This window comes from Thamnophis sirtalis, unplaced genomic scaffold, assembly GCF_051295495.1.
Source record: "Thamnophis sirtalis isolate CommonGarterSnake01/CBP01778 unplaced genomic scaffold, rThaSir2_p1.2 scaffold_1, whole genome shotgun sequence".
Classification (NCBI taxonomy): Eukaryota; Metazoa; Chordata; class Lepidosauria; order Squamata; family Natricidae; genus Thamnophis; species Thamnophis sirtalis.
This window is the reverse complement of record NW_028261381.1, coordinates 137525794-137552235: the sequence shown is the minus strand read 5'-3', so window position 1 is coordinate 137552235 and position 26442 is coordinate 137525794. Positions and strand designations below refer to the sequence as shown.

Here is a 26442-nt window from a genome sequence, read left to right as displayed (position 1 = left end):
CCTCTTTGTTCTTATTGATGGAACTTGAGTCTTAAAAATACCAAAAGAGAAACAATCTTAGAGAAAGCCAGGGCTATAAATGAAGTAGATGTGCTAAAGAGAATCACAGGCAGTTTTTCCTCCTTTCACCATCAGCAGAATGGCCATATATGGTCTACTTGTCCAGGACGGCAAATAAATAGTGATATAATAAAAGGGCTGGCTTTGTGTCATTTAGTGAAAGGAAGTTGGGCAAAATGAAGTTCTACAAATTATAGTGCTACATAAAGAAGTCTAAAGAGAAGTAACAAGTCATGTTGTTTCAAACTTCAGACAGGAAATTTGATATGCAGAACAACTTACATTTTGGCTTGTAAATGTTGATCATGGGGTGATCCAGAAATAAACTCCAGACTTCAAAGCAGGAGAAAGTTCAAAGCTGCTCTGCATTTTATCAACACAGAGAGACAGGAGAGCAATGCATCCAAACGGGAATATTCTGATTTAATAGTCCATGAAATAATAATTCCGCAGTAAACAACTTTCTACAAATTACAAGGTAATCATGCATGGTTTAAATGTATTATTTTGGTCCAGGATTAATATTGCATGCAGTATGCATATTTCTCTCTCTCTCCAAATGCTGAATTGTAATGAATTGGCGGAGAAAGAATTTACAGATGCGGTAGCAGGACAAATGTCATCCTTTTAAAATATATGTTAGTTTGAATTTAAATTACTTTTTACAAGGTACATATCTATATGCATTTCTCTAGGAACTACTTCTGAAATATACAATGGACAATATGAACATCTTCCAGTTACTAAATCCATTTTGCAGACAAGAGGAAAAGTCATTTGAAGTTACAATTTATTTTATTCAGATAGTCTTAGCTCTTTATACCAGTGGTGTGGATGAATGGATGCAGTGATGAGCAGTAAAATAGGGCAAAATACTTGTTGCGTCAAGTGATGTGCCAACTTTACTTCATAAACAGCTGTCTAGGCAGCTGAAGATGGATGGGATTTATTTACTCAGAAATGTTTCATCATCAGGAGCTGCCCTGCTTTGTGCTGAACCAGCTTGTAAATATATATGACAGTTCTCGATCTACAAGTTATTCAGTTCATCTAAAGACATTGGATTGAGAAATCTGCAAAGTAATATATGTGTTTGGAAATCAAATGCTTGGAAAATTATGGCTCGTGCAGTGGGTAGTCTTAGACAATAAACAACAGCTTGCACACTACCCTGATTCATATGGTGCACTAAATTTAATTGTAGTTTATTGGATTTGATTTAGTATATTTACGCCCAAACATTGTTTTTTGAAACCTCTGTGGATGCTGGGAATTGTAGTTAAGTGGCATCTAAGGGGGATGCCACTCCTCCAAAGTTTAGTTTTTATGACAAATTTAGCTTCGTCTCCAAGTCATATTGTTCGGATTGGAATACATTTAAAACCACTATGCTGTTTAATGCACAACTTTTCCAGGGTATCCAGATAATTGTTTTATTGCTGTTACAAAACAGCAAGTGACACTGTATCTTCCAAAAGGGAAGTTTTGCTTTGCAATGCTTTTCACACAGTGACCTGCTGCAAGCTGTTTATTTTGTTTTATGTGTCACATGAAATACTTGGCAAATGCCAGTTGCAACCTGACCCAAGCAGAATATTTTTAAAAATGACACAACCCTAGAAATGATGAGTGGGAAGGAAAGAGGGAAAGTTGATTTGTGTTAGCACTAATAAGAGGCCCCTTCTGATTCTGCAGAAAACATACAATCCTCTGGAAAAAATCAACTAATGGGAATAATATTTTAGATTTTTTTTAAAATTCTGCCAATTTTTTAATATTTATTTCTTCATCAAAGTGCATTTTCCTAGGTTTACAGTAGTTGTTTTTCCTTTCTATTGCTGTGCCTTGGGAAGAAAGCTTGTGTGATGAACATCCTTCAAGAAGTTTCCTTTCAGATCCCCAGAACCTATTCAACATTTTAGAGAAACAGCCATCTAATTTACAAAGTTTATAATAAAATGTTTATGATGGTAAAATTGACCATATATGCCTTATCCCCTTCCCATAAAAAGCAGGGGTGGATTATTATTTATTTAAAATGGAGTGAATGGTGAAAGAAAGTAGATAAATCCCTTCCCTGGTTTATTTTTTGGATACCGAACAGGGATGCAACGCATCAGAGGCCAGTGCAAGGGAGAAGGAGATTATTCTTCCGAGTAATACATACAAACACTCTGAATAGGAAAACTATCTCTACGTTGTATGTAACTGAGACAATGAGTGCATAAAATTCACATGGCTATCATGTTGCTTCTAATTTGGTACCTTTTCCTTTAATCCTAATGATTTATTTATTTAATAAATTTATCTTTGATGGATTCCCATCTATCCAAATACTATCCACCAGTCTAAGCAATTGCAGAAAACCACACCAGCATAATATTTGCTACTTCCATTGTCAATCTTTGTCTTGTTTCTGCAGCCACTATTGGCATCTTAGAGCCAAGGTGGTGCAGTGGTTTGAGTGCAGTACTGCAGGCAACTTCAGCTGACTGCTAGCTGCAGTTCGGCAGTTCAGCTCTCACCAGGCTCAAAGTTGACTCAGCCTTCCATCCTTCCAAGGTGGGTAAAATGAGGACCCAGATTGTTGGGGGCAACATGCTGACTCTGCAAATCGCTTAGAGAGAGCTGTAAAACACTGTGAAGCGGTATATAAGTATAAGTGCTATTGCTATCTTCAGAGAAATTTGAGGTAGATCCTACTGATTTTATTTCACTTCTCTTCCATCAAATGCTACCAGATGAAAAACTTCCACCAATGACTTTCATAATGTGAAATGAGAGGAGGGCTGGTCAGGAGAGAAGTTCTGATACTTAGCTAGACTAGCAAAATATATTCCCAGTGTGTATGGATAAAAAAAACCCCATCCTGACTAACAGCTGGCTGAAAACAGAATGGCTATGCAAAAAATTTGAATGATGAAGCAAGACAGCTAAACCCACATTCAAAAGAAACTCATCTAACCCTTGACTGGTATAGTGCCAGTCACCTTGGCCTGACTACCCCTTCACTTGCCACTTTTCCCTGGGGAACAGCTGCCAGTGTTAGAAAGTAGGCAGTTGAAGAAAGGGAACCAGTTTCTACTGTCTGGGCTTCAAACCTACGGAAACCTGGGAGCTTTCCTCTTCTGGCTTTCCTCTTCTTCCAGCATGAGAATCAGTTGCCTAAGTTGTGGGGGAAGGCAAGTATATGGGGAGAATCAGATTTTAATTCAGAGATCTGCTGACTCATGAGTTAGGTATTGGTTAAGAAGAGCCTGATTGGAAAAGACCTGGATTTCCCTTTGCCCAAACCAGAAATGTCCTGAAGGACAATGTTGTGGTACCAGAAGTAGGAAGAATGGTATGCATATATGATTATACCCACAATAAAATTGACATGGGAGGAAAACATTGCTTTAGCACTGGAACAGTTAAGGACAGTTCAGAAGTGTACTAGATATAGGCTGGGGATAAAATGAAGGTAATCTCCTGGTAAGTCATAGAGAAATGAGGTTTCCAGGACATATTTGTCCTAGATGGGGAATACCCTCAATCAAGAATGAATTTGCTCTAAATCTCAAAAGTTAAGTTCTTCTTTATCAAGAACATATTGATCAGGCCCCCAAATCTAAGAAAGACATATGTTGATTCTTCCAAGCAGATTTCTTTATTATTCCATAGCCAGAATCTTGCCAAATTAAAGTACTCTATTTACAGAAGCCTATACCCTTAGAATAGGGAATAGGGACTCTAAGAATAGGGACTGAAAGGGACATAGTGGCTCAGTGGCTAGGATGCTGAGCTTGTCGATCAGAATGGTCAGCAGTTTGAATCCCTAGCACCACGTAACAGAGTGATCTCCCATTACTTGTCCCAGCTTCTGCCAACCTAGCAGTTTGAAAGCATGTAAAAATGCAAGTAGAAAAATAGGGACCACCTTTGGTGGGAAGGTTCCATGCACCTTCAGCATTTATTCATGCTGGCCACATGAACATGGAGACATCTTCAGACAGCGCTGGCTCTTCGGCTTTGAAACAGAGATGAGCACTGCCCCCTAGAATCAGTACCGACTAGCACGTATGTGCAAGGGGAACATTTACCTTTACTTTTATATTGTAACTGTCAAGGAGGGGATGTTTTCATCCTCTTTGTCTCACACACTGAGCTCTCTCTTACTCCTCTGGAAAGTACCCTCTCACTCCTGGGAATCCAAACCAATACAGTCAACCAAAGGTGCAGTCATTATGAATAGAAGGATAACTTATTCGATTTCAGACTGAGTACCTACCAGCATTCTGTTTTTAGTTGTTGCCAGCCAAAACATATGCCTGAAAGAAGAAGAAGAAACTGTTCTGAAACATTGCTTCTTTTAAGGATACTTCCATATTCCCCCAAGACATACTGGGATACTTCTGTATTATAAATGTAGAGTAGAATAGGCACTTACTATATGAGTCATCTAAGCAACACTGTCATGTATTTGGTCTCACCCAATGATTTACCTCCACACTCGTTCTGTTTTTACTCAACTTTAGTTCAGGCATTCCAAACACAAGAGCTTGAGAATGCAAAAAGATCTGCCAAAGAAAGATATCATTTGAGTGATGTCAGTGGGGTTAATGTTTTACCAGAACCATCACATGAACTGGATGCCTGAACAACAAGTTGGACAACAACAAACCTGACATATGAAGACGCTGGGAGAAAGAACTAAATAATAGTCCAATTTTTGCAAATATACTGTATTTATTCATGTTACTATTTAATTATTCCAAGAAATGTTTTGACAAAAGTAGGTATCACAAATTGGACCCGGTCATTTAATGCATTTTTATGGTCAAATATAGAGTTGAAACAAGGTTTCTCTAAACATAATGAAACATTCTATCTATTAGAACAGACTAATAAGACGCTTTTAGTTAGTAATGTGATTATCCCAATAACACTCTGCCTTAGACTTGAAATATTGCATTGAGCTGGAAGAAAAGTGGGATATAAATCAAATGAATAAGAAAATTATCAACAGTAGTAACAATAAAAAACATTAAACAATCAGACAACCATTTTAACTACTTTATAAGTTGTACAAGTTTAATTTAAGAATTAAAAAAACAAATGAGAAAAACATATTTATTCCAAAGAAGGTAACTGTGAAGTTAAGATGATCCATCAAGAGGATATGGAAAACTCCTGTGTCACTTGTTTTTTAAATGATATGTCAAGAAACCATTTCCACAAGTAAAAATGTTTGGTCACAATAAAAGATGGGAAGAGGATTGAAATTAAATGCATTTAAATTACATTAAATTGTCTTTAAACCAAATAAATATAATTACTATGATGAAATGAAGTGTTAAATCACATAATAATTTCTCCCCTTCTTTATGTCAAAAGTTAGCATTCAGTGGAAATTGTCTTGGGGTGGGAGTGGATGTCACAGCTGATGTTCTCCCCAATATGGCCACAAGTTTTAGGTTCAAAATCAGGTGTGAAGCCTTTATCTGTTATATGCTTGGAAACTGGGGAGTGAAGTATTGCTTGAGTGACAACAGAATCCATGTGATCTACCCATGATAAGGTATGTGATCTGTATTTATATGCATTCCAGGGTTATTTTTAACCATCCCTTCTGACTTACAAGAAATTGGAAAATGACAACGCAAGTTACCGTAGCAAGAGCAGGTACAATTGGACACGAGGAATATAGCCTCTACAGCAGCATGACTGAGGAGGAACTTATTCAGTTGGCCATTGAGCAGAGTTTATCAGAAGACCCTGCTGAGCAAATAGCTGCACAGAAGACAGTTACTGCCGCACCACCTCCCCGTGAACCCTACTGTCAGAACTTCTACCTTTATCCTTGGGAAAGGTAAGCATGCCAGGGAGAAAGGACAGATGAGAGAGAACTCAGATCAGACTTCTGCACATGTCTACATCTCAGTGTTACATCTTTTTCTGATACTGTTTTCTTGAAGCTTTGTTGAACTTCCGCAATAGATATTAAGCAGAATAAAGCAATTGCTCCAGGCACTAGATTTGGAGGGGGTGGCAGCAAGGGGTAGAGGAAAGACTCACGTACAATGCTCCTTCTAAAGTGGCACTCTTTCTGGTACGGTGGAGGCCACTGGTCTTTTGCCAGTGTGACACTTGCTCATTCTGTTTTAAGGCATGTCTTCCTGGGCCACCTTTGATTTCAAATATAATATTTTCTCCAGCCAGTTCTATACAGATAGTCCTCCGCTTAGAGACAGTTCAAAGTTACAATGACACTGGAAAAAACGACTTACTGTTTTCACACTTTATGACCCTTGCAGATCCCGTGAACAAAATACAGATGATTGGCAACTGATTCATATTTATGATGGTTGCAATATCCCGGGGTCATGCCATCACCTTTTGCAACCTTCTCACAAGCAAAGTCAATGGGGAAGCCAGATTCACTTAACTAACTTAACAACTGCAGTGATTCACTTAAAAACTATGGCAAGAAAGGTTGCAAAATGGGGCAAAACTCACTTAACAAATGTTTCACTTCACAGCAGACATTTTAGGATCAATTGCGGTCCTACGTCAAAGACTAACTGTACATTTTCAGAGATGTTCCAAGGATGTTCGGTATAATGTGTAGCTTGGCCCTGAGTTAGGTTCCAGAAGACAGCTTAAAAGGCATGGCTCTTTCTCAGGCAAGTATTCTCCCCCACTCCGCTAATTAGAATCTGGGGATTCTTCCATAACCACTCTATCTGAATCTGGATTTCCTTTGTAACAATAAAAATTAAATTATTCTTCTCACTCAGGTATGAGGACTTACAACCTTCTAGATTCTGTTATAACATCCAATATGCCATGTACTGGTCATACTGACTGGAGCTGTTGATAGGTGTAAATCAGCAACATTTGATTGGTCACACTTTCCTTATCTCTAAAATCTTTATTTGCCTAGTTTGCATTCTTAATTAATCTTAAACCATCATTTTTCAGTACAATTCTTCCATATTGTGTCTTTTCCCCCAAACATCATACTATAGATTTCTAGAAATAAAAAAATATGTTGTTGCATTCAAATACCAGTAAAACACACCTTTAAAAAAAACCTAAGATATCAGTTCAAATCTAATTCAGCAGCAAATGGGTAGCATTTGTCCTATTAGTTGATGAAGGAAGAGGTAAAATTAATTTAATCTCCCTTGACAAACTGTTCTGAAGTTTAGAGAGCAGCTATTAAAAAGTCTTTCATATTCACAGCAAAGATGCTTCTCATGCTGAAGGACAGAGAGAGAATCTGAATACCCAAAGATAATATAATTTTCCAAATTGCTTGTTCTGAGATATAGTCACATATGGGCAAGTTTCCAATGCTCCTCATAACTGTCCTGATGTATAATCTAATCCCTCAACATTTGGGATCAGCTAAATTTTAAAGACCAATATCATTTAAAATGGTAAATACACGTAGTCCTAATTTATGATCTTCTGTTGCTGGCAGAGAAGGACAGGATGGTTATCTCATCTCATCCAAGTTGGATTAGATCAGGGGTGTCAAACTCGTGGTGGCACATTGTTGTCACGTGATGTATCACAACTTTTCCCCCCTTCGCTAAAGCGCTGGTGGGTGTGGCCAGCATGTTATGCATCCGGCCCATGGGCCGCAAGTTTGATACCCCTGGATTTAGATGAATGCAGGACTATTGATTGTAAAATGTGATCCAGCACACCTGAAGCAGTAGGCTAGTTTATAGACTGAGAGCAAAGTATGTGGCTTAGAGAGTTCTGTCTTTAAATAAAGGGAATGACTGAGTTTCCCAAGGTGATCCAGAGGTAATATTGACTCCACTCACAAGTTATTTACTCTGACAGAATTTATATTTGACTCAACTGTAGCAGCCTTTATCCAGCTGTCTTGGATCATCATAACAAACAGGTCAATACAGCACTATTCATCTTTACATTTTTCTGCTCTGCTTCTCAGTAAGAAAATCAGGTTTACGTATCCTGTACTATAGGATAGGGATATGTTTTATGTTTTATTGTTTTATTGCAAATTTATATGCCGCCCTTTTCCCTGAGGGGACTCAGGGCGGCTTACAGCAATAAAGGGAAGGGGGTGCAAGACAAAACTTAAAAAGAAAAAAAAAAAATCGTGATTAAAGGAAATTGGTCGTAAAAACACAACATTCACTCAACATTCGGGCGGGGTGAGAGTAATCCTATCCCCAGGCCTGACGGGATAGCCAGTTCTTGAGGGCTGTGCGGAAGGCCTGGACTGTGGTGAGGGTACGGATCTCCACGGGGAGGTTGTTCCATAATGTCGGAGCTGCAACTGAGAAGGCTCTCCTCCGCGTAGTCGCCAGTCGGCACTGACTGGCGGATGGAATTCGGAGGAGGCCTACTCTGTGCGATCTGATGGGACGCAGGGAGGTAATTGGCAGGAGGCCAATATAAATTGTCCCTAATCCCTTGCCCAATATTTTTGCAGATAAGAAGATAAACATTCCACCACCTAAAGTAAAAACTCTGTATGGGTAAAATACAGACAAACCCCAGACAAAATCTCTATTTTAGTGGACCTGAAAGGCATATTTTAGAAATTACAATTTGCCATAAGGATACCTGTATTTTAACCTTATTTTTAAAATATTTATATCCTGTCTTTCTATTTGCCCAAGCAATGAAAGTAGTCAGCAGTAAGGCACTAGGCTAGAAACCAGGAGACTGAATTCTATTCCTACCTTAGGCTGAAAGCTGACTGGGTGACTTTGGGCTGGAGGACTCTCTCAGCTCAAAACACACACACACACACACACACACACACACACAGCTGGATAAAAGTATATAAGTCCAGCTTCACTGATTACAAGTTTGAAAAGGCAAAATGGCTCCACCTGCAATCAAAGGCTCTGATCAGAAGGCAGCAGGGGAATGGAGGGGGGGTATGGCAGAGGAGCTGCTTTCAAGCCATTGGAAAATATATCCAATCCAACTTCTGTGTTTGTGTTTGTTAGAGAGAGAGTGAGTGAGAGAGGGATCTAACTTCTCTGTGTGCGTGTGTCTGTTTGAGAGAGCAGGGAGGGAGGGAGAGAGGAAGGAAGGAGTGGGAGGGAGAAGAAAAGAATGAAGGAAAACTTATTTCGCAAGGGGGAAAAATGCTGTCGCTTTAAATCAGAACTGAGCATGCCTGGCTGTGGAATTCTGGGAGTTGAAGTCCACAAGTCTAAAAAAATTTGAAACCCACCACTGTGTCAGTGCCTCACCAGCCATAAACCTCACCGCATGTCACTGATTCAGATGCTTGACAACTGACTCATATTTATGACGGTTGCAGTGTCCCAGGGTCATGTGATGCCCTTTTGAAAAACGTCTGACAAGCAAAGTCAATGGGGAAGCCTGACTCACTTAACAACTGGGTTACTAACAACTGCACTGATTCACTTACCAACTGTGGCAATAAAGGTTGTAACATGGGGCAAAACTCACTTAACAATGGTCTTGCTTAGCAACAGAAATCTTGGGATCAATTGTGGCCCTAAGCTGAGGACTACCTGTTCAGAGGTCACAATGGAGAAAGCTTCTTCCCCCCACCTTACTTTTTTGCTGCAGGATGACACTCAAAGACCAGTTGGGTTACTCAGTCCTAGATAAAAATGAAGCTGCATCCCCTTAATGTGCCGGTGATCCAGACATCCTTGGTTCCCAACCTTTTTTTGGCCATGCCCCACCCCATCTCTATAAAATCCTGATGCCCCCTCCCCCGTGACACGTAATTCTTACTTTACTCAAAAAGTGAACTCTACTCACACAGAGGAAGCCTAAAAGGCCATCAACTTGGTTTAAACAAGATTCAAATTGCCCCCATTAAAAATAAAATTGCCCCTTTGTGGGGCCTGTGCCTCATGTTGGAAACCACTGGTTTAGATGAATGAATCCCCCTTCTCTGACTTGCTTAAATTGATGGCCTTTCACAATTCAGTTGCATTACTCTTTTGGTTGCCTCTTTAAAAAGAGAGAAAATGGAAACCTTTGTGTCGTAGGGAAAGGGGAACAAAATCTCTCGTATCTGTATTGATTGCATTACCTTTCAATTTTTTTTAAAAAAAATCAATTAAAATACTTGCTAAAGCACGAACCTTCCATATATGCTTTGGCCCATCATTGCAAACCTCTGATGACTAGAAAAATGCATCTGATATCATTCTATCTTCAGGGCAACTTGAAAATATATTGGAAGCTTATGAAATTTAGGCCCAACCTAGCAATCTCCTCCTGGCCCGGTTTAGTTAGTTGTGTAAAGTTCTCTGACACAGCATTCTACTTCAAAGCAGTCAAACAACCACATGTTTTGCAAGACCCACACAGCTACTTCCAAAGCTTCCCTAGATCTCTCTCCATGTGCACCCACACTCCATTCTGTCCCTGGCACTGACACAAAATAGTTCTGCTTACCAATGGTGGGTTCCGGATCCCATTGCAACCGGTGTAGTGCAACGGGGCCCAGTGGCCACTACATGAATGCGTGCAGCGCGCACATGCGTCCTTACCTCCTGCAATGCTTCACAAAACCTCCGCAACACTCCAGCTGCTCAGCGGAGCATTGCGCAGGAGCCGTATGCTCCATGCACAGAAGTGCCGAAGAGTTCAAATACATGTAAATACGGCGGGCATACTGGGGCATACCGCCTGCAACCCACCACTGCTGCTTACGTTCAAGGACTGAACGCTGCTTAAGCTGGAAAAGGAAAACTTGCTTTGGAGTGTATGTGTGAAAGACAAACCTAATACACGTCGATCTGCAATTATTTTAAAGAAGCTGCACATTTCCTGGGATTGTTTGGCTGCCTCCTATACCTGTCAGACGATCTTGGGAAAAGCTGTATTGGGTTTATAGAGTTTGCAGGCCAATGTATGAGTCTTGGGCCCTGAAGCACTTTCTGTCTTCCGATCTGAAATCCTGCATACACACATGCAGATAACAGAAGCAGCGTTCAGAGTGGTTGCACAAGCATTTTCACAGACGTGGCTGTTTCAAGCTTGAAGAGACAAGCTTTGAAGCAGTTCTTTCAGATGTTTTGCACAACCTTGTCACTCAGAGCCAACCTTGGTGCTTTCTTCTTCTTTTCATTTCTGAACAACACTCTCAGGCCTTTCTTCCCCCTGAAGTGAAAATGCCTTTAAGTCCTTTCTCAGCCCGCTATGTGGTAGTGGGATTAATCTCACTGCAGTCATATATGGTCATTTAAATCCCATGACACTTCCTCTGAGGGCCAAAAATAATCTAGGAGTGAAAGAGCAGCTGAGACCAAGGCCTAAAAAAGCCGAGGCCATCTGCTTTTGTTTAAGTCTCAGAAAGTCTACAGGTTCTCTTTGTCTCTCTTCTTCGGTCTCATTTTCTGACTTCTTTACAAGCCCAGTTATGATTTGCTTTTCTTATTCGGAGTATTTTTCGCTATTTTATTCATGCTGTCATCACTTCAGGCGTGCTGCACAGTCCAGAGGCCAGACTTCAGCATCCGGTTCAGGACTCAGACGGAGGTACGATGGCAGCTTCTTCATCTTACCCCAAGCTGAGTAAGTTCTTCCTCTCCTTTTCCTGTTTAAAAAAAAATGTTGTTTTTATGAGATAGGCTTGTTTGGGCAGCTGGAAAGACATATTAAGCAGTTCATGAAGAATTTACAAAACTAACTGAAGGAAACTTTGCTCCCTTGGTCTGTTTGCCCCCTTCCTCTGTTTCTACTCTTGCTTGAGCTTCTCTCTCTTGAAAGCCTAATAGTTAACTCCATTTGATTTTGGTGCCACTTGTAGGATTTTCTGGTGCACTGAGCTGAGTCAGAAAAAGTAAGGATGAGTGGCTTCTCTAGTGTTTAATTTTGGATGCCATATAGCTGGATTTTTTTTCCTTAGCTGCATTGCATTTTACTCCAATATAGAATACTTAGCAGTAATCAATTTTTCATAGTCCTTGAAGGAAGTATAATGTATGTATTACTGCATGTTGCACAAGATATCAGCTCTCTGATGAGGGCCCTACTATGGCCATAATAAATACATGCTGTCTAGTAGTTAAATTAGCTACAGTATGATTAGTATACAGGTAGTCCTTGACCTATGACTACAATTGATCCTAGAATTTATGTCACTAAGTGAGAACTTTGTTAAATGAGTTTTGTCCCAGTTTACAACTTTTCTTGCCACATTTGTTAAATGAATCACTGCAGTTGTTAAGTTAATAATATGGTTATTAAGTAAATCTGGCTTCTCCATTGAGCTTATTAGAAAATTGCAAAATGGGATCACAGGGCATTGCAACCGTCATAAATATGAACCAATTGCCAAGCATCTAAATGTAAATCACATGACCATGGGGATGCTGCAATGGTCCTAAGTGTAGAAAGCTGTCATAGATGACTTTTTTTCAGGGCTGTTGTAACTTTGAATGGTCACTAAATGAACTGTTGTAAATTGAAGACCATCTGTATTTACAAAACAGTTTTGACAGCTGCAGTTTTTTTCCTGGGCACTCTTGCCTAAGCCAGATCTGGCCTAGTTATTGGGATGGGAGACCATCAGGAAACATCAGAGATGCAGACTAGACTGGGAAGACAAAACAATCCCAAAAGAATATAATGGCAACCCAATTTTGAACTGTTGCCAATAAAACTATGAACTGAATTTGAGTTGAAGGTGACTTTACTTTTACAGATATAGCAATAGCACTTAATCTTATATACTGCTTCACAGTGCTTTACAGCCTTTACAGCCCTTACAGCTTTAAGCAGTTGACAGAGTCAGCATATTGCCCCCAACAATCTGAGTCCTCATTTTACCAACCCTGGAAGGATGGAAGGCTGAGTCAACCTTGAGCCTTGAGCCTGGAGAGATTCGAACTGCCAAATTGCGGGCAGTCGGCAGTCAGAAGAAGTAGCCTGCAGTACTGCATTCTAACCACTGAACCTCATATGTTTGCCACTAGTAATATTTCCTTTTATATTTTCATCTATACAACATTTTGTTTCAGTTCGCTTACTAAATCTTTTACATTTATTGTGCAACTCTGTCAATCCTTGTGGATCGTGGTGACATCAAATGGTACTTGATAAATAAATATGCAGACAGACATTGCAAATACTGTATCAGAAATAATTTCAGAGAAAGTGATCTCCCTTTTGTTTTAAAGAGTGCTGGATCCTGTAGTGTCGGTGATCAAGGAAGGAGATGAAACAGCACTGCACAACATGATACAGGCAGGAAAAAACTTTGCACAACCTAACAAAGATGGATGGTTGCCACTCCATGAAGCTGCTTATTATGGACAAGAGGGCTGCTTGAAACTGCTGCATAGATGCAAGTATCAGGAAAGGGGCTGATTGCACAGAGGATGAAAGATAGTCATTTTATTTTTTATTTTTTCATTTTATGATACAAAGGAACCTGCTAGGTTGTATTACAACATAGAAAAGGAGCTTGCACATGGAACCTGTTTCTACACATGTAAATTTTATTTAAACAGTTTCCCCAAATTTGAACATAATGAGTTTGTTATCTGCAAATAACAATGAAAACAAGTTTTCATAGTTTTATTGTTTATTTCTTTTACGTAGAAACTCATATGGTTACTTATCTTATACAACATAATCTGGGTAATTCACAATAATGTTAAATAAAACCAGAACAAATAAATGATTACCCCATGGCTATTCTCTCTGTGTGTGTGTGTGTGTGTATCGCTTTAGAATAATTATAATTTCTTCCAAGTTTCAATGGCATTTATTGAAGGATTTGTGTGCAAGGACATTTGATTCAAACCCAGCTTAGTTCATAATTTAAAAAGACTGTAATACTTTTTCATAAGAAAGCTGTAGATTTAGTATATGAAAATCTTGTCTGTTTATACTATTATATTGATATAAGGCAGCGTGGTGGTGATGGTGGTAGTGGTGGCGGTGATGATGATGATGTTGATGATAATAATAATAATCTCAGGCAGTGGGACTTTCCAAAGCTATTCTACAATAAGCATATCTTCCTATAAAGCAAATCAATACAACACATACCAATTAAGTCCCAAAGACATTAAACTATCAATATATGCTATTTACCAAAGTAGTTTACTATCTCATATAGGTTCTAATAGTAATTGCCATGGGCAAGCTTTTAGCCTTGATCATTCAAGGGTATTAGATTACAACTTTATTTATCTACTTGGCTCTGCTGCCAAGAACAGATTTGTGTTTTGATACATCTAGGGTTCATCAGTTTGGAGAAGGCTAAATAATACTCACTATTAATACTATCTAGATGCGCTGTATGCCTTGCCTAATGTGGTTCAATGTTTTCTCAATAGCTTTTCCTGGGACCATTGATCAACGTACACTTCAGGAAGAAACAGCACTCTATTTAGCAACAAACAGAGGGAATATTGATTGCATGCGTTCATTGCTCCAAGCTGGAGCAGAACCTGATATTGCAAACAAAGCCAGGGAGACCCCACTTTATAAAGGTATGTAACTTCATTCATGTTGGGGTTTAAGCTAGAATGTACTAGTGTCTTTAGATTTGGAAATGCTTTCTGCCCTGGAACCTTCATACCTGTAATGAGTGTTGAATGTTCAGAACTTGCCTTGAAAGCAGGATATGCCAGAGAAATAAAGAAGCTCCCATCCTTTTCCCTTCCAAAATTCCACCATACCCCTGGAATTTCCATTTCTGGTTCTTATGTTTCTGGTTGTAAAATTATTTTGGGCCCAAGAAATACATTTGTTCCAGTTAAAAAAAATAAGTTCATGGATTTCAAATTATCTTGTCCCCCAAATCTCCCCCAGAGAAATAAAATAGAAGGTATGTTTGTATGCAGAGCCCCGTGCCGTAGCTAGTGTCATAATTAATGAAATAAATGCTCTCAACATGCAGATTTTTTTTCTTTTGACATGACAGCCTGTGAACGCAAAAATTCTGAAGCCGTGCAGATGTTATTGCAGTACAATGCTGATGTGAACCATCGCTGCAATCGTGGTTGGACGGCCCTTCATGAAGCTGTTGCTCGAAATGATTTAGAAATAATAGAACTTTTAGTTCAAGGAGGTGCCAAAGTTGAATCTGCAAACTGTTATGGAATTAGCTCTTTATTTGTAGCAGCTGAAAGTGGCCACTTAGAAGCCTTGAGATACCTGGCGAAATGTGGTAAGTACCAAATGCAGGAAGCCACAACCAAATCGTTGTTGGATCGGTTGTGGTCTGCGCATCATTCATTCATTTTTCATTTGTGCTTTTCTTTATTCAGCCTATGTTTTGTTACTGGTTTTGTTTTGAGTACATTTAAATATTTATATTTACTATTATTTCATTTATTAAAAAAACAGCAACACCAATAGAAATATCAAGAAGAATCAATACACCTGTGTATTATTCCAAGCTTTAAAGCCTCTCTGAGAATCCTAAAATAATTTTATTCCTCTTGCAAATGTGCAATATTTGCATAAATTGAATATTCATTTTTTTTCTTATTGAAAAGAAGTCGAGTGTTGTAATTGTGTTTCTAGTTACAGTTTTGTTAAGTTTGCCAAGCATAACAAGAGTTTTCTGTTGTTTGCAAGGGAAACAAATTCTGCTTGGCAGAGATTTGTGCAGCTGAATTTTAGGCATGTTTATTTAAATGAAATCACCACCCTATTGAAAGAAGTTTGTTCTCAAAGTGTGTGTGTGTGTGTGTGTGTGTGTGTGCTGTGTGTGTGCTGTGTGTGTGAAAGATTTCAGGGCATTGAGATCAAGCAGCAGACCTACATATCCATTTCTTTAGAGTATTTTGTTGTCACCTTTGCAAAAATGATTAAATTGGTACAGAAGCATTCAAAAATAATAATTTGTGAGATAAAACATCAAAATAGTGAAATCCATTAAAATAATATCCAAACTACACGCCAATTGTTCTTAAGTATTCCAAGTCAAAGGGCATGTTTTTCCAATACAAATCTTATTACCATCTTTTTAGTTAGAAATAGTAATATCCTAATTTCAACAAAGAATTCATCATTTCTTTTAACTGTGGGATTAGAAAGTTATGGGCTTAATTAAAAGGAGTAGCATTCACCCCCAAACATTCCTTTTAATCTACTAGCTAAAAGGAACCCAAACTGGACCATTTCCAGGACTACATTTTCTTCATCTAATCTAATATTGACCAAATTAAGTCTCAACCAAGTAACTTTATCTGCAAAGAACAAAGGTGTCCCAGCCATTTTTTTGTCTGCATCTCTATCTCCCCCCTTGCTTGGTCCAGCCATTCCATTGTCCTCATGGGGATGTTCCTAGAAAAAGGACTTCTTGAAACCTTAATCAGAAGAGATCATTCGACCATATCATCTCTTGTCCTAACTGACTTTTCTGCTAAGCTGAAAAAAGAAGATAAACAGCTGGAAAATACAAGGAGGTTACATTTTACGATGTAAATTAATTTATTCTGCATGCATTGAATCAAATTATTGTATGATTTCCAGCACTTCAAAAGCATAAAGCAGTTGTTGGAAATCTTTATGTTTTCTTTGGACTACAAAGTTCTAGTAAAGAACTATATGTGCTGTTATTAATTCCAGATCTTTTTAGATTTTGCTTTACATATCTTTCATTCTCAGGTGCTGATATCAATACTCAAGCTAGTGACAAAGCCTCAGCTCTCTATGAAGCTTCTAAAAATGGACATGAGAAGAATGTGGAATTTCTCTTGTCTCAAGGTGCTGATGCTAACAAAACCAATAAGGATGGGCTCTTACCAATTCATGTGGCCTCCAAAAAAGGCTATTATGAGTAAGTTGCTTCTTTAATTTTCATTATTTGGTCAGTTTAAACAAATAAAGATTAACTGCATAAACTGTAAATTAAAATTTTTAAAAATGTTATTTTCACCTCAGCAGCTGACATCAAAAATTCAGTTATCATGTATATAAAAAATAATCAGGATATGATAGATCATATACAATTTAGAATACCCAAAATAACAAGAGAGAGAAAAATATTCAAGTTTATACTGTGGATATATGTGATATATCTTTCTCAATCCCATATACACATTTTTATGCATGGAATTGTGGCTACAGAGTTATTATGGTTATTTATTGTGAATTATTAATATAAAAAAATAAAGACAAGAAAATCTTCTGTCTCCAAGATTCTTAAAAGCTAGTTTCTTTGTGAAGGTACAAGACAAGGAACAGAAAGAAGTAAGACTAACAAAAGTTGAACCAGTGCAATTGCTTTGAGGTTCTAATAGTTAGATTTGAATCATGGGAAAATGGGTTCTTTAGGCCACAAAGTTATAGTTTGGTAACAAGGTTATACAGATGGTTATACAGTTGGCCCCCTTCCAAATTAATGATTTTTTTTAATACTAATGATTATACTACTTTAGTAGTATTTTTCAAATTCATACATAATGTGAAGTGATGATTTGAGACCCATTCTAGGTTATATTATTGAGTCAGCATCTCTAACCAGAATGGTCTTGGACAGATCAGCATCATAGGATCAATATTTTTAATTTATTTTCAGTCATTCTTATTTTCAAGTAAGTTTCAAGTTACAAGTGAGATTCATTGCACAGGAAAGTTTTTGTTAGGGTTAGTTTGTCTTTGAAATTCTTAGTTTTTGTTAGGGTTAATATGGATTTATTTTCAGAAAGAATTTAAGATTGAATTTTTTGGTGAACAAATCTGAATCTCAGTGTAACTCTTGTAATGTGTATGTCAGTCTATATTTTGATATGTTAACTCAATTTAAGAACTCTAGCCACAATTACTAATCTAAACAAGTAAACTAGAATGTTCTTCCTGTTGTGATAGACTTCCATTTACATAATACTACTCTATAAAGCAGCAATTTACAAACTGAACTAAAGCTGACTTGTATCAAAATGATCCAAGTTTCAGGTAAAACCATTCATAATATCTTCCTATTTTCTCCATTAATGAGCGCTGTGTACCTGTAAATCAGATGTTCTCAAAGAACAACATTAATTTTTACAGTTCACATCAGAGGTGGTATTCAGCAGGTTCTGGCCAGTTCTGGAGAACTGTTAACGGAAATTTGGAGTAGTTTGGAGAACCGGTAAATACCATCTCTGACTGGCCCTACCCCCACCTATTCTATGCCTCCCGAGTCCCAGCTGATCAGGAGGGAATGGGGATTTTGCAGTAACCTTCCTCTGGAATGGGGTGGGAATGAAGATTTTACAGCATCCTTCCTCTGCCATGCCCACCAAGCCACACCCACTAAACCATGTCATGCCCACAGAACCAATAGTAAAAACTTTTGAATCCCACCACTGGTTCACATACTGAAAACACCTACTCATACCTACTCTTCACCACAATCATATCCATGCAATCCAAGGACAATGAACAGGAAGAAATTATTACCTATTTTTCCTTAATACCCTACATAACTGGGGAGAGGTACTTGCCCCTTTTAAATATCAACAAACTCCTCCTCCCATTATTCTAAAGTACTGACCATAATGCACAATGCTGACAGGAGTTCACATCTACAAGTAATGTACCCCTGTCAGAGGAGAATTGTTTAAAAATCCTGTTCTGTCTCTTTAAGAAAAGGAAGTACAGGACATAAGGGCTTGGAAACTAAAGGATAGGGAAATGAGGCTGGAACTGTGTTCTGTGCTTTTATTCAACAAAATGATGTTACTATTTACAGCTACTAAAGTCTTGTGCAATTCTTTGCATGTTACTATATAATTGTAAACACTGAATAAACCCCAATATGTTCATAACTTGCGTATGAAAATATGGTGTGTGTGAGGGGGGAGTGATAGGGAGGGAGGGAGAGAGAGACAGAGAGAGACAGAGAGAGAGAAAGAGAGAGAGAGCCAGATCAGTCCACTGGAGCATGAGGGTCTCTTACTTGAAGCTTATCTACCATTTATAATTTATTTATAATCAATAACTTTGATTATATTTGTCTTTTTAATTTCATTTTTGCCAGGATTGTGAAAATGCTACTCCCAGTAACAAGTCGTACTCGCATCAAGCGTAGTGGCATCAGCCCTCTGCATTTGGCAGCTGAGCGCAACCATGATGATGTCTTGGAAGAGCTGATTGATGCTGGCTTTGATGTAAATGCCACCCTTTCTTTTGAGCGTTCCCGACTCTATGAGGATAGGCGCACCACTATCCTCTATTTTGCAGTCTTCAACAACAACATATATGCCACTGAGCTTCTGCTTGAGGCTGGCGCTAATCCCAATGTTGACTTTATCAATCCATTGCTCATCTCCATCCGCCATGGCTGTTTGAAGACAATGAAACTGCTTCTTGATAATGGAGCTAACATTAATGCCTATGTTGCCTCTCACCCTACAACTTTCCCTGCTACTGTAATGTTTTCAATGAAGTATCTTGCTCTGCTGAAATATTTGATGGACATGGGCTGTGATGCCAACTCTTGCTTTATATGTTGTTACGGGTGTGGCCCACATCCTCCTATTGATATTAGGAGGGACCGATATAATGATCCTGCAGAGAATAACGATAACAAAATTGTACAGGTAATTTTTTTTTATTATCTCATCTTTTCTATGACATTTATAGGAATACATGGGAAAAATAGCTCAGAGGTAGGCAACATAGCAGAGGTAGTATTCAGCCAGTTCTGACAGGTTCTGGAAAACCGGCAAATAGGCGGGCCCTGTCCCTGCTGCCTCCCAGCCTCCCTAACCCTCCCAGCTGATCTTCTTTTGTTGCCCTGAACAGCTGAAAAGCTGGTTAATGGGATGGGGAGGGAATGGGGATTTTGCAGTATCCTTCCCCTGTCACGCCCACAAAGCCACACCACACCTACAAAGCCATGCCCACAGAATCAGTAGTAAAAACTTTTGAATCCCACCACTGCAACATAGTTTTTTTCTTAGAACAGTTATAAGTTTAAATTCTGGTTTCTCCAGTTTAAACAACAATCATCTATCTTATTATCTAGCCCATAGAAATTCAAGCTACTTTGCCTTTGGCAATATCATCCAGCCTCCAGAAATCAAATTTCTTATTAGCTCCTGGACAGCTGAATTAACCACAAAATTAATATTAAGAGTTACTTGTGTGAGATGGGCAGCTATAGACAGAAAGACAGACATATAGAATGAGGACAGCAGGAAGGATAGCATTTGCTTAGTGAAGGTTTGAAGTCTTCTGTATTTTGTGTTTCCAAGCTTCTCTTTATACAAATCCAACTTCCTACAAACAAGGTTTTGTTTAGCAGAAAAAATACCATCCCAGATATTGTGGTCCAGAATATTGATTTTTTTAAAAAGTGAATAGGATGTGACTTTTACTGATATTTTATTTGCCACTAGAAGGCATTTAAATTATTTTATGGAAAGTAACAATTTTTTTTTCAACAGCATGTTCTTGCTTTATTAGTCTCCTTTAAAAGAGTAATATTTGACACAGCTACAAAATATTTATTTTCCTTTCAGTACCAACTGGTTGGATGACGTTTTTGTTAATATGGAAACAAAAATGTCTTTCTCTGGTTGGAAAGCATATCATATTGGCATAGGAACAATCATACTGAATAAAAATTGATCCTTTACACTCTTGCATTAGGTGCTGTTATGTACACATATAACATATAGCTAAAATAATATACAATTCAGTAAAAAAATAAATACTGCTTACTATTATTTTAGGGTGAGTAGAAAACTGCAACCACATACAAGAACTGCAACCACATACAAGAACCCAATAAAGACTGTATTTTAATTATGATGGACTGAGACAACTCGTCGCGCCAACTTACCATGAGACACTTCGCCCTAGGACAATTTGCCGAAGGACAATTCCATGCAGGATAACACAATGCAATAAATAGTATCTGCCACTGTTAGTTGATTGACAAAAATGGAGATAACATAGAAGAAACAGTGATGGGTAACATTTATCACACTATGTTATCCCATGTGGATTGTCCCATGACAAGTTGGCCATGGTAAATTGGCTGTGGCAAGATGGCCATAGAAAATTGCCCTAGACCCAGAGAATTCTATACTGAATAGCTTCCAGACTGCAGGCAGAGTCTTATTTTTGAGTGCCGAGTATAAACTTTTCATCCCATAATAAACAATAGATGAATTTTTATGCAGAAAAGAATCCAAAACACAACTTTCCAATCCTAAATGGTAACATTAAATATTCTGTTCTCTCCATTTCCTTTTGTGTATCTACCTTGGTGTCCCTATGTTGATTTATACAGGAATCAGTAGATTTCAACTTTTCCTGCAGAATAGTCATCTATGTTGTAGAATTTCCTCTTGTGAGTTTTTTGAAAATGTCCCACATTTCTGTTGCGATGAAATAAATCAGTGATTAATGCTATTTTTTCCAAAGTAATAATAAAGAAATGACCTTCAAGGATAATAAACAGGCTATAAATATGAATTCAATCACGTATCATACTTAATAAAGATAAATACTCCTTTGATTTACCTCAATTTAGCTGCAAGTATATTTCATTATATTTCAGTATTTTCTAAACAAAAAAAAGATATAAATAAATTAAGAAATACAATAGTCTGAAATTCTTTCATTTGGAATGTCAATCCAAAAAAACATGTCACTGGATGCATTCAATTAAACAATTTTGAACATTTTGGAGAAAAACAAAAATGTGTATCTAGATTTAGAGAGAATTAATGCATATTTGTGTGTGTATGTGTATGTGTTAGAATTTAATTCATTGTAGTTATTAGAACATATATTGAGAAAATAAATTATGTTTCTGTGAAATAATTATTGCAAATAATTATACTTGAAACTGTTCTATGCTGTTATGTCTTGTATTTTCTTTTGCCTTTTGATCACTTACAACATTGATTATATATAATTTATTCTTCGCCATCCACCCCAGTTTTGTGAAATGGTTTCAACCCCCGAGATGAGTCGTTGGGCAGGCCCTATTATAGATGTTCTTTTGGATTATGTGGGCAATGTGCAACTTTGTTCCCGGTTGCAGGAACACATTGACAGTTATGAAGATTGGTCTAACATTAAAGTCAAAGCAGGTTAGTTACAATATGGCTTGCGCTTCTATTATTCAAGTAATAATAATAGAAGTAATACTTAGTAATGCAACTATTACAACTAAATGCTGTGGCATTCTGAATAATGGCCAATTTATAAAAGTTACTATACAGGAAAAAAAACATTCAAGCCTCTAAGATATGTTGAATGTTAGCTTAATGTTTCACAAGAATACTATTATATAATATATAGTCTGATTGTCAGGAGATACTACCTAATGATTATTTGTTCAAATTAGTTTATCAAAATATGGCTATGGCTATGGCTATTTTATCACTGGAGAGTTTAAAGACATTAGATAATCATTTGTCTAAAATGTTAGAGTCTCCTGCTTCAGCAGGGGGTTGGACTAGAAGACCTCCAAGGTCCCTTCCAACTGTTGTTCTGTTAAGATCTGAATATTATCTTACTGAATTGAGATATGCATACATTTTAACCATTCATATTTAGTTATTTTATTTTAAAAGTCCCTAGTTTTTTAAAGTGTATTTGTGATACAGTACCTTTGAAATATATACTAAAGTTTTTATGAAAAAATATTAGTTCGTAGATAACTATTTTAGGCCAAAAGTAGTATAAACATAATCATAACATGCTACTTGCTTGCTTGTTTACTTATGTACTTGACAATATTGTTTCATTTCCAGAGCCACCAAGGCCACTTGGACACCTTTGTCGAATCAAAATTAGAATTGCGATTGGAAAAAACCGTCTTTCACTTATTGATACTTTACCTTTGCCAAGAAGACTAATTCGGTATTTACAATATGATTATACCCAGTGATCTATAGTGAACCTGACATTCAGCCATTATATGGAGTGATAATCAAATGTATTATAGAGCGAGCTGCCATGATGGAAACAGACCGATATGATGGAACAGAAAACTTGTTTTGGTATGTAAAAAGAAAAAAACAGAGGACTTCTGAAAGTTAAATCTCAGAACAAATGCAACAGCATTTAGAGTATAGGAAAGACCTGAAAAAGTGAGAATAAAGCACTCGGCAAATAGTGAAAGGGATATTATGCTATCTTGCAAGGAAAAACACTCTCAGTAGCTCAACATTTAGTACAAAATGCAGGCAGGGTAAAATGTAGATTGAAATCTACCAATAAATCTCCAGGTGATCTGCATGTCATAAAGAACTTCCAATTCTCCCTGGTTTAACAATGGTGACAGAAAACCTTTTTCCTCCTTAATTAAACTGCTAAAATAAATGTTTAAAAGCTTGGAAGAAAATAGGAGGTTTTTATGATGTGAAAAAACATAAGCACAAACTCCAGTTCTACTACCAAAAAGAAATTCCTGATCTGGGCATGTGTCCAGTAGTTCTAAATCTGCCTTCTTAAATTGTTATTTTGTATTTGATTCTGGTTGACGGACCTCACAATAGTGAAAAATAAACATGCATAATGTAAGCCTAAACTATTCATAACCAGATATAAGGAAGAGGTAGCAAAAGTTGTATCTCTCCATATAGATAAATGCAATGAATTATGCAGATGATCATGCTGTAATCATTCATAATGATATCAATCAATTCTTTTTGGGTTGCAGCAATTATAAATATTGCTGCCAACTGTATAATATGCTGGATTTTGTGCCTGTTGCCATAATTGATCATTGTGTTAACAGGCATTAGCAGGTTTACTCATTATATGAATAACAAATGTATTTTGTCAATAGTCACATAACAAAACCATCTTGATGCAATGCAAAAATTAAAAGAAGTCCAATAATGGTTAAATCAATATAACATCTCAGTTTTCAGATTGTATTTTATTTTACTTCAGTTTGCTGAACTTACCAATGTTTAGCGATTCTAGTCTACATCACCATAGTTTCATGTCTCCCTATCTAATTTAACATGTATTCACCTTTTATTCTTATTTATAAAAATATTTAATGTTATTTTCTTGTTCCTGGTCAAGAATTGTGCAAATACTGGATTTCAAGAAATGAAAGATTTTGAAGAATTTAACTTAAATAAGAACACAACATTTAACTCAGATGTATAAATCTGTATCATATTGTAAATCTATATGTACATATATTAGTTATGAGGATTAATGTAACTGAAACCAATGGCATTTAACATTATTTTAGCAGCATTGAAGGGGAAAGTAGATTCAAATCCTGTGCTGTTTCAGAAAGACTTCAGGAGAAAATTCTTGACCTGCTATTGATGAAAATCAATAATAGTGAGTTGCATCTTTAGGCCACTAGTGGCCACTAAACCTCTAGGTTAATTTCAGAATAAATTATTTAGTTTAACAAGATTATGAATTGAGAATCTTATTGCTTAATTAGATTATGTCTAACAACTTAGGGTTTCATTAGAATAGTCTTAATGACCAATGATCTATATGTAAGCAATGACTTAGCAGCACTATAGTTTTTAAATAAAATTCTGGTTTGGTGGCATTGTATACTTTTAGAGAAATAATTTAGTGGTATTAAGTTATTAGAAGAAAAAATTATCCTCATGGAGGTTGGATTGTAGATACCTTAAATTGACATCCTCTTAACAATACTTCCATGAGAAAGTATTCATCTTTCTAATTCAGATTTAAAAAATGCTTCAATTGATATAATTCATGTTTGCTTTATAAGTGTGATAACAAAGAAGCTTAATGATACTGCATCTAAGTTAATTCAAACCAATTTAAGCAGAGTTCATTATATGCATTTCAAGAGTGCTTTGCAGAAATGTCTGAAATAAACAGTAGGACACCTTGGAGATGTTGTATATATAACTGGCTTAATATTCACAATATTGCAGTTCCATGAACAACTTTTCTTCCAAAAATATAAACTTTGAATGGTTTTAATATGACATAGTTGAGGATAGCACCAATTCAAAAAATATATACAATTTCATATTGTCTACAAGCTGAGAAATCTAATTGATTAACTCTTTTTAGGGAAACGTTCACATATCCCATATATTGGAGGAAAAGAAGCATTAAAAGGGCTTTCTAGTTTTTCTCATTAGATATACACAGATAAATTGTCAATTTGAATTCCTCACTCACATAATCAGGGTTAATTTAAATGGATGCCATAGAATGAGAAGGAAATTATCCACTAAATGTCCCTTTGAGAATTGTCCTTTCACTTCATTATTTCTTGCCATAAAAAATACTTTACATTTATTTGCACATTCTGCATGCTACCTCTCTTAATCATTTCACCTAATCCAGCAATAAATATTTGTACAGAAAGATTTTCAAGAAATCTGCTTGGCTTACATAGGTCTATTAGCTGAGTAATGCCTTAACACTGGTTTAAAATAATAAGAACTATCTACTCAGTTTTCTATATGCTCACCTGCTCCAGGGCAATTACAAGTATAATAGTAGATATGTAGCTTTCTACTGCTCCAGTGATTTTGTGATTTTTTTAAAATTCACAAGTTTTATGAAATCTGTACAAATTATGTTGTTTTATACAAGTACAAAATATTATTGTAAATCTTAAAGTTAAGAATATTTAGATCTGAAAAATAAGCTCAATAGTTCCATGCTTTACTTGATAGTGTTGAAGACGGAAAGAACCTGTTATTATGCTCTATATCATATTCAAAGAACATTTTAGGATTTTTGCAAACTGTTCTATTGACATTATATGTTTGATTTATTATTTTATAAATTGTGTGCCTAAACAAGATTGCAATGTATTTTTGAGATTTTTGTTATATTAACAATAAAGCACTGCGTTTTTAGGTGGCGTTGTTTGCATTAAATTCGAGTAAAATTGCACTGCGTTTTTACTTTTAAGACATTTCTGAAAGGAGTACACACAGTGACGTGCAGTCAGCTTTAAGCCTGGTGAGGCACTTTTTAGACTTGTGGACTTCAACACCCAGAATTCCACAGCCAGGTATGCTCAGTTCCGATTTAAAGCGACAGCATTTTTCCCCCTTGCAAAATAAATTTTCCCATTCTTTTTCTTCTCCCTCCCCCTCCTTCCTCCCTCCCTCCCCCTCTCTCAACAGACACACACACACAGAGAACTTCAATCCTTCTCTCATTCACTCACTCTCAAACACAAACACAGAAGTTGGATTGGATATATTTTCCAAAGGCTTGAAAGCAGCTCCTCTGCCATACCCCCCGCTTCCCCTGCTGCCTTCCGATCAAACTTTTTGAATTCCTCCCCCCTCCCCACACGCACCTTTTCCAGCTTTTTCAGAGACGATTTCAACTCTGCTTCTCGCTGCCCTGCCCTGCCCTCCCCTCTTGAAAAGCCAGAGCTCTGTCAGGCTGAGCTAGTTGCTCCCAGAGAACTATAAAAAGCCTCTAAAAATGCCCTCTACAGGCAGCGAGAGA

The 26442-nt window shown here is 37.1% G+C and overlaps 1 protein-coding gene across 1 annotated transcript; it reads left to right on the top strand.

The window, feature by feature from the left end:
* Window positions 1-406: 406 nt before the first annotated feature.
* ASB2 (ankyrin repeat and SOCS box containing 2) lies at window positions 407-25840 on the top strand. The gene is made up of 10 exons (XM_014059039.2): window positions 407-538; window positions 5651-5911; window positions 11512-11604; window positions 13212-13378; window positions 14379-14534; window positions 14969-15214; window positions 16663-16834; window positions 19022-19583; window positions 21938-22091; window positions 22758-25840. Exons 2-10 carry the CDS (start codon window positions 5694-5696, stop codon window positions 22892-22894), a joined length of 1905 nt encoding a protein of 634 aa, XP_013914514.2. The 5' UTR covers window positions 407-538; window positions 5651-5693; the 3' UTR covers window positions 22895-25840.
* The last annotated feature ends 602 nt before the right edge of the window (window positions 25841-26442 follow it).

Excerpts from the sequence above, each read along its gene's own strand:
- ASB2 (XM_014059039.2), top strand. The coding sequence starts at position 5,694 with ATGACAACGCAAGTTACCGTAGCAAGAGCAGGTACAATTGGACACGAG. Across the intron at positions 11,605-13,211 it reads TTCATCTTACCCCAAGCTGA|AGTGCTGGATCCTGTAGTGT; the intron begins GTAAGTTCTTCC and ends TTTGTTTTAAAG. Across the intron at positions 16,835-19,021 it reads TCCAAAAAAGGCTATTATGA|GATTGTGAAAATGCTACTCC; the intron begins GTAAGTTGCTTC and ends CATTTTTGCCAG.